Below are 12,528 nucleotides of genomic sequence, written 5' to 3'. Positions count from 1 at the left end.
TGAACTTTAATCGAAGTAAAAAATTATATATTCAGGTGCTGCTGAAGAGGAAGTACACTTTTGGACCCAAATGTTACAAAGTAATGACGACTTGTACACATCAGCCAAACTCCTCGAGTAGTAACTGTTCACATTTGATATCTATCTTCAGTGGAGTCCATCACAACGAAATACTTGTTAGCACACGTCTCTGTCGAACAAACATACGACCTTCAAATTCTCTTTAAGTTTCTTCTCTAACTGTACTTTCTCCTGTAGTCCGCAAAAGCCAAGACTTCCTCCTCTGTACACAAACATTCGTTTACTGCACACGCTTCATGAAATCTAAACAACACACACCAAAAATGAGGCAGTACGAAGAAAGTTCACTTCTTCTCAGGCGTTCACATCCCAAAAACGCTCGACGGTTACAGCGCAGCTAACTCCAAAGCCTTCACTTCTTGTCGCTCTTCTCGCCGGACTCCAGAAGGTCCTCCAGCACCTTGTTATCCAAATACTCGAGCTCGATCACTTGCTTCTCCGCGCTCGAACGAGCTCCCCTCGTGGAGGACGAAGAAGATGATGATGAGGAGGAGGAGGTGCCGCGGGAATGGGCCTCGCTGGGGAAGTTGAGGACGGCGACGGCGCCCCTCATCTCGTAGGCGGCCTTGTCGTAGGCTCGGGCGGCTTCCTCGGCGGTGTTGAACGTGCCGAGCCAGACGCGGGCGCCGTGCCGGGTGGAGTCGCGGATTTCGGCCCCGTACTTCCCCCACGGCCGGCGCCGTACGCCACGGTACTTCGTCTCGCCCTCCTGCGGCTCTCCTCCCTCCTCCATGAGTAGAGAGGCGAAGGAAGGCGGCTCCGAGGTGTCGTGGAGGTTTAAACCCGAGGCATCTAAACAAAGGCTTGGGATCCGCTCCAACTATTGTATTAGTGGGATGACGGTTGGACCGTTCGTATTTAAGCGTAGAGTCGGATTGTAAAGCAAAAATTTGCAGCGGATCCTCCCCACCGGAGGGAGAAGGTTTGTAGACTCCCACGTGTGGTTTAAAGATTTGCGACAGAAGAGAAGAGTGAGTGAGACAGAGAGTCGGGTTTTTGTTGGATGTATTTTGGAATAGTCAGAATGATGTTTCGGATCGGAATATATGAATTTTAGTTTTATATTAGAAAATACAAATATTGATTATAGCTTAGTTGATAAAAATTAATGATTAAAATTTTACTCGGTTCATAATGGACTCGAATACAACAACAATCAGCTAAGTTCTAACTATTTGGGGAGTAGTTTGGATATCGATTATTTATTTATTTATTTATATTGATATAGAATCCAATAAATAAATATTTTTTTAATCTGATTTAAATGCAATCGGCAGGCGCAGAGATGGTAGGATAAACTTGTGGACATTTGGTCAACACCAGCATGGCAAGTATATGTTGCTAATTTGTCCGACCAACCACTTGGCGTTCTCACGTCCGTCCACCGTTGGCGGCAGCGTTCTCTTTTCTTCTACGCTTAGATTGATTGACTTCGATGGGCGGGATTGACACTACCAAGCTGCCTTATCTCGGGCTTTTGACCATTATTTTATGACCGTAAATATGCAATTGACGAGGACCTAAGTTTTTTAGTCCTTTTATTTTTCGTAGATATAATTTAGCTCTGAAATCCATGTCGGAGTCCTCGATATCATACTATGAGCTTAAACGCTGCATCTCAAATGCTCACATTAAAACACTTACTGTTCAAAGCACAAAGTACATGCCTATTTTAGGGCCATATGGGCATCCAACGATTAAGCATGGAAAATGAGGGCCATGCCGATTGAAGAACATGTGAAGCAACATGCGTTTTAATGATTTGAACAACCTGACTTTTTTTTGGACCAACACTATAAAGTGAAGAGAATGCATCTCATACATATGTCGCCTAACAACGATAGCTTGGCACACACCCTACTCCCTACTCGTTTGCACAGCGTGAACCATAGTTTCGGCTGAGTGAGGTACTAATGAACCTGCCAGTGCTATGAAGACAGATGATGGCCCTCAGCTCGCCACAGGAAACAAAAAGGTAAAAGAAAAAAAGCAGCGGAACTGTAATGCCCCGTGGTACTCGTGACAGCATCTTAGCAAGAACAAGTTGAATTTAGAAACCAGATGTCTTTGCAGCAAGATGGATGAGTGCCCGTCTGTGATAAGTGTTGCGGAGCTTCTTGTATTTCTGTACAAAAGTGGCAAGGTCAATCTCCTTGTCGAGAAGCTGCCTGTGTAGCATCTCAGATTCCTCTTCAACTTCGATCATTGCGGCTGGATAAGTTCAACCAAAAAAGTTATCTATTTGAGCATAATAATTAATATATGCTATATAAATGTAGGCATATTATATGTACATGGGTGGCATTCATGTGGATAAAAATGGATAGAAAAATAAAATGATGTAGATCAGGCAGTCTGCAATGTTACTATATTAGGCGCATACCGATTCAAGGAAAGAAATGCACATCGTGTGGATAACCATATCATCCCTCAAACATTAAGTTGTACGGGCATCCATATGATGGAAAATGTTGGCTAAAATAGCAAAAAAGATACAAATGCATAGCTTTCTTATGACCACGAGGGGATTCTTACCATGCAACTTTTCCAAGAGAACTGATGGCGAATAGGTCTTCAGAGCTTCTTCCTTCTGCATCTCCAGTTCTGCTAACTTTTCTTGGGCAGCAGCCAGCTCAGTTGTTCGAATGATTGTGCACTGTGAATTTAGTACAAGCAGACCACGATGAACCAGGAAAGTATTAAATACTGAACTGTCAACAAAAGCGAAAGAAAATTAGGGTAAAAAAACAGCAATCAACTTGAAAAATTCTAGTCTATCAAGCAATACAGATGGAAAGGAGGCTAAGTAACAGCAAGGGCCAGCTGAAATATGCTGAAGATGCTGACAAGTAGCTAGGTCAATCTTTGAGATATGCTGGTTGGCAAAGAGACATGCTGACCTACACTACAACATGCCATGCTAGAAAGGTATTGACTACACTACATCCCATATTGCAGTTTACAAGAGGTTATAGTCTTACATTGCAGACTTTCATTTTGTTTTTTTTGCAGAATTTTCACTGTGCGGAGATTGGTGACTAAGAATTATAACAAGTTGTTGACAGTACTTACATAAAAATGTTATTTTCACTTCAAATCAAACACTTTAAAAAAAGCATCATCCCATGGTCTGGGTCTACCAGGACCAGGTTCTTGCTACCATTATGCAGAATTGTTGGTCAGAATGTTACTACAACATTTGTAAACCACTTAACATGGAGAAGTAGAGCATCAAAGGGTTACCTGGTTTCTTAGCTCCAAGATTTGAGGTTCCTTCTCCAAATTCTCCTCTGCAGAAGGTAGATAGAGTTGCCATTTTGGTGAAATAGCTCAAGTATAAAATATGTAGAGCACACCCAAAAAAAAAAAAACTTACTAGCAAGTTGCACGGTTTCCTTCCGAAGTTCATCACGTAGCTGATGAAAATGATTGAATATCAATTAACATTGAAAATGAATACATTGCGTACAACAAAATTAAACCCAACAATCTAACATGGAAAATGGTAGTGATTTCCTCCTATGTATAACTAAAGAGGCCCATAAGAGTTCTAATAAATCCAAAAAATGTGACAACAAATAAATCTTTCTAGATCTTGGTTCTGACTCTGAGCTTTGGCATCAACTCACCCAACTTCCCATTTATAGTAGTGCAAGTATCAACCATGTTCTGTAAAAACATAAGATCGTGTACTACGGAGGGTGAGCCTTTATGCCATGATAATATGATTCCATGGTGATCTAGGTAAGGGTCACTAGGGTTCGAGATACTGAAATCTCTTCATTGTTTGCAAGGGTAAGAATTTGTATGTTAACCCTCTCCAAGCCTCACATCAGTGAGAACCTAATGCATTGGTTGGTCATTCTTAAGATCATATAGACACAGGAGATTCATGTGATGCAACTACGTTGATACACATGATACATGACATACATAGGCACAAGATTCAATAGCTATAAAGTGCACAGAATTTGCTAATTCATATCCAAAATAGTAAAGATATTGAAATCATATTAAGTTACAAAATCCAAGGAACATACATACTATCTATAGTTGACATGCCATGTAAGTGGCTTATAACATAAATATGACACGTCCTATTTTTCAAAATATTAGAAATGTCTTGGACTCTTGGGAAGTGTCCAATAAGTGCCGTTGTCCAACACAGACAATGACAAGTGTTTAGAAGTGTGTGTGCTTCACAAATCATGTGCCTAATAGATAACTGAGGCCTCCAAAACCATCAGGTCCAATCTTGGATTCAAAGAAGTGCTCAGCAGAAGGTGGAAGAAGACAACCATTATCATTGTGCACCAAATAGTTCTTTAATTTAACAATTCTTTGCTGATCTGCAAAGCACAAGGGCTAAGTACTCTTCCGAACCATCCACAAAACCTTACAAAAAGGAGATTAGAACCATGTGGATATTACAGATTTACAATTATCAATGGCATTTCAAAGGGTACCAGGTTAGAATGTGGTTTATGGCCTCATTGACCTGAAAGATAAAGCCCAATTCATTTTTGAACTAACCCCAGACTTAACAAGTATAACAAGGACAAAAGCATAGAGAGGATGAAGAGGAGTGACCTAAATCAGCCCAGGATAAAAATTGTAGTGGAGAAAATGAAACAAGCAGCTAGTGTATAGCTTACATCAAGCTGAGTCTAATATGTAATCTACAGCTATGTTACTAATCGAGAGGCAGGCCAGCTCAAGCAGCAATTAGATCAGTGGAACTTAACTCTATAGCTCAACCAGACTTGTTTACAAAGTGATGTAACCATCATAAACATATATGATGGAGGATGAAATTCAGGATCAGTCCTGAGTAGTTGAACTGGGAAACTTAAGCACAACACTTAAGTGCTTAACCGAATTGAGAGCTAAACCATTATGAGTCCCACTCAAATGACAAAGGGACAAGAGAGGTTATCAGTGAAGCACAACTTCAAAAATAAAATTTCAGTAAGCATGTGAGCACTTTATAGTAGGATATTTGACAATACCAGGGATTGCCAAGTAGGTAAGTACTATCAACTTTTAGTAAGACATACAGCAATTAAATAGAAGCTTCCAAATTCCTACGAGGCTATCATCAAAATATAGGTTACCTGCCCAATATTGTACAAGGAGCATTTTAACATAAAGAACTGAATATAGCAAACAAAGAGAGTAAAATTGCATAAATACTTAAAAACACTAACATAACTTGCAGACTTACATTGTTCTGAATTTTAACTTGCTCAAGTGAATTAAAAAAAGCATTATATGCTTCCTTGTCATTTAACAGCTTTCTCAATTCATCAACACTGCATTTTCAAAAAAAGAAAGAAAGAATAAAGAATTGTAATCAAAATGAACAAAGACGTATATACAGTCAGCTAAATGATTTGATAAATTAAATATTGAAAATTATAACTAAGACAGACACATAATATCATTATTCATTGGCCAACCTGATAGACATACTAGTCTAATAATTGGGATACAGCAAACCCTTAAGCACACAACAAAAAAAAGTATTGAAGCCAAAATTACTTGTAGGTCACCCCTCTATTCTTAAATATCAAACCAAAACAACATCTACTTCCAATGTGAGGTTATTGGGGTGCCACAACTGTTGTGATGACCTCTCAAGTATTTTTAAATGTTTAGATGATATTCATTTGTTTGAGTACATTTATATTTGAACAACTACTTAAAATAAGCTAGAACTTAAATAAATCAAAGTTGCAAAGCATATTTGATCGTTACAATGATTCAATGAAACATTAAGCAAGCACTGCAATATTCACAATCCATTCCTGAAGCTAAGTGATTACTTACCGATTGTAATGAATGTAATCACATGATGTTGTATAGTGAATCAAGTTCTCAAGTTATGTTCAGTCCATTGACAAATCCTTTGGATTGAACCCAACTAGAAATGAGGTGCTGACGTAGCTCCAGCCAAAGTCTAAAATCTTGGTCTGGTGGCAATATCGCTTTGTGGCTGGACCACTAAGGTACTAGAGTAGAATGTACCAATGTACTAATACCCGATCCAGGTCAATTCGTCTAAATTACAGAGGAACTTGGAGGAAGAAGACGAGGAAAAGGTGGAAAGAAAAGCAAAGGAGACTAAGAAGAGGAGAAAAAGGCAGGAGAAGAGGCAAACGAGAAGGAGAAGAGGAGGAGATGATACATATGAAACGAGGTGGTGGCAGCAGCAATGCAAGGAAGAGGTGGCAGCGACAGGAGGCAGATGCTAAGCTGGCCGAGGTGGATGCAGAAATTTCTAACTATTTTATATTTGTTATTTTAGGATTTCATTTGTATCACAATATTGTTATACCTTTTATAGATCTAATCTAAATAGTCAGCATTATGTGTCACTGCTAAAATTATTAAAGAATTCAGACTCTCTTAATCGGAATGACTAACTCAGCTTTCTTATTTCTGGCCGTTAATTGGAGTGGACTAACTATATCAAAAAGTTCATGTTTGACACTTCAAGATCTCAATAGTATCAATATTTTTTAATATAGCATCAAATCTATGTAATAAAAATTATGAGTCATCAACGGAATGATCAAGGATTTCATACATCCATCCATATGTAGGAGCAAATCTATATCATCCTTTTGGTGTAATCAATTTGAATAATGCATTTAGTAGTCAATGTATTCCTTTCATATTTCACAATGTACTCCATTCAATTTGAATAATGCAAATCTATATCATTTATTCAATGCATTGAATAAGCCTATACCATTCTTATTTCACATTGTATTCCACTAGAGTCGTGTGAAGAGCCATCGGTATACAAAGAATTTATACTATCTCATCAGCAAAAAAGATGACATAATACAGCTGGTCTAAAGGAGACACAGAACAAAGACATCCAGATATGAAGTATGTCCATGCAACCAGATAATTTTTGTGTATTAATTAAGCACAATAAATACTTAAGAAGTAGTTGAGCAACCTGCAAAAAGAAGAAGTACCTTTTCTCTTTCAAACAAGCAATTACTCCAGCTGCTTCTGCAGGAGAAGGTTGCGCATGATAGGTATCAACACCAGAGGAACTGGCCGGAGTAGTGGGGCGTGAAGATGAACTAACAACTGATGAAGGATACCAAGATTGTGTTGGTATTTCTTGCAAATTTGAATGGGCTTGTTGCTGTTGGTTGCCCCTGTAAGCAAAAAGAAAAGGGAACTTCAAGAAACAGATATGCATATGATTAAATTTGCAATTTTGCATAACATATTCACCTAATTAATGAAGTAAGGCAGCATCCTATATGAATATAATTTACATTAATTATATAAAACAGAAAATTAAGGGAACAAACACCAAAGAAGTAACTATAAGATTAAGTTCCAATGCAATGTTTGTTGTACTACAATGTGTATCTATGCATACTTTGTAAACGGAAAGTTAACTTTAACTTAATGGAGGCATGCAGATATCTGACATAGTATGTACCTTCTCTTGTCAATCAGTTTTGCCTTAACGGCCAAAAAATTGGCCTAGCTACTTGTCAACTCAACTAACATTGACTCGGCATGTGCTCTATGCTAGCACATGAATCCATGGTTCTAACATTTCAAACTAAATACTTGTATAGCATTTTATGGGCCGAAACATGAAGATTGTGATTCCTCCAAAGCAGGTCAAGAAGATTCCAACTCTCCCTCCCTTTCAAACTAACTCATCTTATTGTTGTTTTAATATGTTAAAGTTTCGATGATTATTCCTAGGACCCTCATATGTGGGTCCTCCAACATGTTTATCGGTTTATCCCTCGACAAACAATCCAAGCATACAAGAGAAGGCCCAGGTCAAATCCGTACATGTCTCAGCAGGATGACCAAAGGGACTGTCATTAAAAGGATTAATTGATTGCTAGATTGGTGGTACAAGAGAAAGAGCTAATTTCTCAAGGAAATTCAAATAGTTGAAAATCAAACAGCAATCCATTATTTCGGTCTAATAATTCTTTGCAGTTTAGGCTTGATTTATGATGTGTTAATGTATAATCTGAGTAAAATGTGAGTATTATGACATCACAACTGATATATAGAACTGATATGTAACTTGGTATTCCATTTAATATACAAAAGGACTACAAGTATGGCTGAGTACATAACCAACAAACATATATACTACGACTACTATCAGATCAGTAAAAGAATGTGTTTCAGTAAATGTTAAGCTGTCAGCTTCTACTTCAAAGATTCATGTTTGCCCAAGTAAAAAAGATACTGCTGCAAGCGTCTGATCTGACGATTGGGACTTACCCAAAAAATGGAAGCATCCAACTCATCGTGGCAGGTGCTGGTATCTATCAATAAAAGAAAAACATGGAGAGCAATTTATCGTTTCTATCACTGAAAACAAAAAATCACCTAAAACGATCACACAAATCAAACCATCAATTAATACATAAAATAACATTGAGAATGGAGAAAATAAGCAACCTAACAATCATACGTCGCAGCATCTTCAGCAGACAACCAATAATCATAATAAGACAACGAAGGAAAACCATACGGAAGCGCAATTAAGGCGTCGCTATAAATTACAGAAACCACAGTCAAACCCTAAAACTAAACCAAACCGACCGATCAATCCAAGAAAGAAGGCGATGATGACTATACCTTTCAGAACGAAGAATTACGGACAGAAGAATCGAAATCCACGGCAAGAATTCCCCGAAATTGTGGGTCGGGATCGCGAATGATCAATCCACGAAAGAAGGAATTGAAATCCAAAATAATTTTCCCCAAATTGTAGAGCGCGATCGATTTATCTAAGAAAGAAGGCGACGATGACGATACCTTTCAGAAAGACGAATCAGGGCCAGAAGGATCGAAATCCACGTAAAGGATTTCCCCAAATCTTAGAGCGATCAGAGGTTGACCGGCGCCGGAGACGTAGATTTGTGGTTAGAGGAGACCTACCCGGGAGAGGAAGGGAGGGAGAAGGAAACTGAAGGGAAACGGCGGACGTTACCGAGTCGGTGTCCGTCGTCCGTCGTCCGCGTATTACTTGCAGTTTACGAGTTATTTTGGTTGCTGCGGTGCGACGACCGGAGCGCGTGGCGTTTGGATGGAAATCGGAACGCGCTAATTGGTTCGTGTGGTTAATTCTGAGCCGGATCGAGCCAGAAGATTGCAACTCGAACCGGTTCAATCGGATTAAAAGACACAATTGTTGACATATATATATTCCCCCCAACTAAGTTTGGCATATATATTCCTCCAAAACTCCAAAATTATTTATATTATTAGTGGAAATGCCTAAATTATATGAGGTTCCATTTAACATAATTCACAAAATTAAATTGATTTTTTTTTCTTAGGAAAGCATTCTATTTAAAGATTACTACGTTCTAATTAAAGTAAGTTATCTTATCCGGTAGAGTCGGCATTCGTATCAAATCTGTTGTGGGAAACAACTTTGAGTCGTAGCCTCAGGGCCGACGCGACTCGGTTCGGGTCCGGACGTCAGGGATTTCTCCGGGGCGTGCCTTGAGCCCGCGAGATCGGTCCGGTGCGATGGTTCGGTCGGGACGGGTTCGCCGTGTCCTCTGGGCGGGAACTCCTCGTCCGCACGTCCGGCGGGGACCCTCGGCTTCGGACCTGCACAACCTCTCCGACGATCAAGTTAGCAGAAGATATGGAGGGGGTTTCAGAAGAAGAGGTGTTTATATGTGTCTTTCCGTCCCCTCCCCCTCGCTCGTTCAGAGTGCGAAGGTATTTATAGGGAGGCTTACTGTTTCCTGATGTGCCCGCTTGCAGGGGGCAGGCTGGTTGCGTCTGACTTTGGTTTGGCATGGCGTGAAGAGCCAAGCCTGAGTAGGTGTTAATGCGCCTCGGCCTGTGTTCCGGTCCGTTTGATCGGGTGCCGTCGCGTCGTCCGAGGCGTGAGGCGTCATCTGACGTCAGCCGGGTCTTATCATAATTACTATCCATATCATTGAGAGACACATACAAACACCTCTTCTTTTGAAACCCCCTCCACATCTTCTGCTAACTTGATCGTCGGAGGGGTCGGGCCGAGCGCCCCGGCCCGACCTTTGTGCAAGTGCGAAGCCGAGGGTCCCCGCCGGACGCGCGGACGAGGAGTTCCCGCCCGGAGGACATGGCGACCCCGTCCCGACCGGATCATCGCACCAGACCGACCCCGCGAGCTCGAGGCACGCCCTGGAGAGATCCCCGACGTCCGGACCAGAACCGAGTCGCGTCGACCCTAAGGCCACAGCTCAAAGTTGTTTCCCACAACAGATTTGATACGAATGCCGACTCTACCACTAGAAGGAGGGCCCGGAATATCGGGTGATCACCCGAGCGGCCCAAACGAGCCCACCTCATGGCGGCTTGCTCGCCTGAGACGTGTCCCTCGGATGCAGCCTGCCTGCGCCGAGCTCCTCGGCCGTAGTCGGCCCGAGTCCACCTCAACGCGGCCTGCCCGCCTAAGTCGTGTCCCTCGACCGCAGCTCGCCTACGTCGTGCTCCTCGGCTCCATGCTCCCTGGGACACCTGCACGGCCAGCCTGCCTACGTCGTGCTCCTCGGCTCCTCGGCCGCATGGTGCCCGAAACCACACCTGCGCGGCCTGCCCGCCTATGTCGTGCTACTTGGCCGCATAATGCCCGAAACCACGCCTGCGCGGTCTGCCCGCCTACGTCGTGCTACTCGGCCGCATAACCCTCGAGACCATGCCTGAGACGTGTCCCTCGGCTGCAGCCTGCCTACGCTGAGCTCCTCGGCCGTAGTTGGCCCGAGTCCACCTCAACGCGGCCTGCCCGCCTAAGCCGTGTCCCTCGGCCGCAGCTCGCCTATGTCGTGCTCCTCGGCTCCATGCTCCCTAGGACACACCTGCACGGCCAGCCCGCCTGCGTCGTGCTCCTCGGTCGCATGGTGCTCGAAACCACACCTGCGCGGCCTGCCCGCCTATTGCTAGTCATAAGTGCCCAGCAAGCCAATCACGTGAGTGATGGCACGTGTGACTTGATACAGAATCTTTTTGCTTATTATATTTTGGCGTATATCACTTTATAACTATTGCATAAATGCATATGTATTGTGATGTCCTTGGATTTGTGCAATGGGAATCGGATCGTGATGAGATCACGATAATGAGATCGATTCACCTTTAAACACATATCCTAAATAATCCCGGTCATAGGTTACTCGAGAGGGACATCGTGATAACCGGATAGATTGGTGTGCTGTATACCCGTCCATATGATGGATGCAGCTGGTCTCATAGCTGCTCGTGTAGGGACACTAGGGATACAGTACAGGTGCTCATTGGAGAATGAGTTCACTGATTGATCCGCTTACGGAATGCTGGATGGTTGATGATGCCTTATTGTCAGACAACGATTCCGTAGTCCTAGTGGTGTATCTGGTTCTTAGACTTGAGACACCAAGGATGTCCTGTATGAGTGCTCCACTCTTTGATACCAGACTTATAGGTTTGGCTGTTCCCAGATCTAGTACAGCTGGTCATTGGGAGTGGTAGTCGACCTTACGAGGGCTATTGAGTGTCGATAGAGGATCATCCACTCTCGGTATCATGAGAGGAATATCCCATGTGTTCTTGCTCAGACAAATCCCTGGCCAGGGTCATTCGGGTTGAGAGAGAAAGAGTTCTCCGGGAGAATCCGATTAGAGCGAGACTCGAGTAGAAACCGTATGGGTCTGACAGCACCATGCTCGATATACGGTCTCTGGGATATTAGATGGATGAGGGACTATAGGTACATGGTAACTGAGGACAGACAGGTCCAATGGATTGGATTCCCCTGTATCGTCTGGGGACTACGGCGTAGTGGCCTAGTACTTCCGTAGTCGATGAGTCGAGTGAATTATTACAGAGATAATAATTCACTTAGTTAGAAGGAGTTCTGACAGGTATGACTCACGGCCAGCTCGATATTAGGCCTAGAGGGTCACACACATATGGTAGGCATTGCGATGAGTAGAGGTTCGGATATGAGATATCCGACGGAGCCCTTGTCTTATTGGATGCAGATCCAATACCCACTAGGGAAAGGACCCATTAGGGTTTTGACACGGGATCTCTATAAATAGGAGGGATTCACAGCCTCATAGGCTAGAGTCTTTGCTTGCTCTTCCTATTCTCCTCTCCCTCTCCACCTCAGAGTAGGCCTGGAGTTTTGAGGAGCGTCGCCGTAACCCTACTGTGTGGATCACCGCTAGAGAGGAGGACGCTTGACCTCCTTCACCCTCTCCTGAGGATCTGCAAGGAAACAGGGATATACGATCTCCCTAGGTAACACAATCTCTATACGCAGTTTTGTGTTTTTTGCGGATTTTGCGCACCAATCTTCGCACGACGATGAACATCTTTTGAGAATCGGGGAATTTTGTTTTCTTGTTCTTCCGCTGCGCATATGATGTCGCCCCCCCCTATGATTTCCCAACAGTG

The 12,528-nt window shown here is 42.6% G+C and overlaps 2 protein-coding genes across 3 annotated transcripts; both read right to left on the bottom strand.

The window, feature by feature from the left end:
- On the bottom strand, positions 1-816 carry LOC135646020 (ethylene-responsive transcription factor ERF096-like). Its single transcript, XM_065165076.1, has one exon. The coding sequence runs from the start codon at positions 812-814 to the stop codon at positions 434-436; it is 381 nt and encodes a 126-aa protein (XP_065021148.1). The 5' UTR covers positions 815-816; the 3' UTR covers positions 1-433.
- Positions 817-1,877: 1,061 nt separating this feature from the next.
- LOC135646012 (vacuolar protein-sorting-associated protein 37 homolog 1-like) lies at positions 1,878-9,159 on the bottom strand. Of its 2 annotated transcripts, XM_065165065.1 has the most exons (8): positions 8,908-9,159; positions 8,368-8,411; positions 7,071-7,259; positions 5,306-5,393; positions 3,458-3,497; positions 3,325-3,371; positions 2,617-2,737; positions 1,878-2,292 (listed from the first exon to the last, which is right to left on the bottom strand). In XM_065165065.1, the coding sequence occupies exons 2-8, from the start codon at positions 8,391-8,393 to the stop codon at positions 2,132-2,134; spliced, it is 672 nt and encodes a 223-aa protein (XP_065021137.1). In that variant the 5' UTR covers positions 8,394-8,411; positions 8,908-9,159; the 3' UTR covers positions 1,878-2,131. The 2 variants fall into 2 exon arrangements, with proteins under 2 accessions (XP_065021137.1, XP_065021142.1); XM_065165070.1 differs by lacking the exon at positions 8,908-9,159 and having other exon boundaries at positions 8,368-8,436.
- Between the last annotated feature and the right edge of the window lie 3,369 nt (positions 9,160-12,528).

The sequence above is a fragment of the Musa acuminata genome, chromosome BXJ1-4 (assembly GCF_036884655.1).
Source record: "Musa acuminata AAA Group cultivar baxijiao chromosome BXJ1-4, Cavendish_Baxijiao_AAA, whole genome shotgun sequence".
Lineage (NCBI taxonomy): Eukaryota > Viridiplantae > Streptophyta > Magnoliopsida > Zingiberales > Musaceae > Musa > Musa acuminata.
The sequence above is the reverse complement of the archived record's forward strand: the minus strand, read 5'-3'. Positions and strand labels throughout refer to the sequence as shown.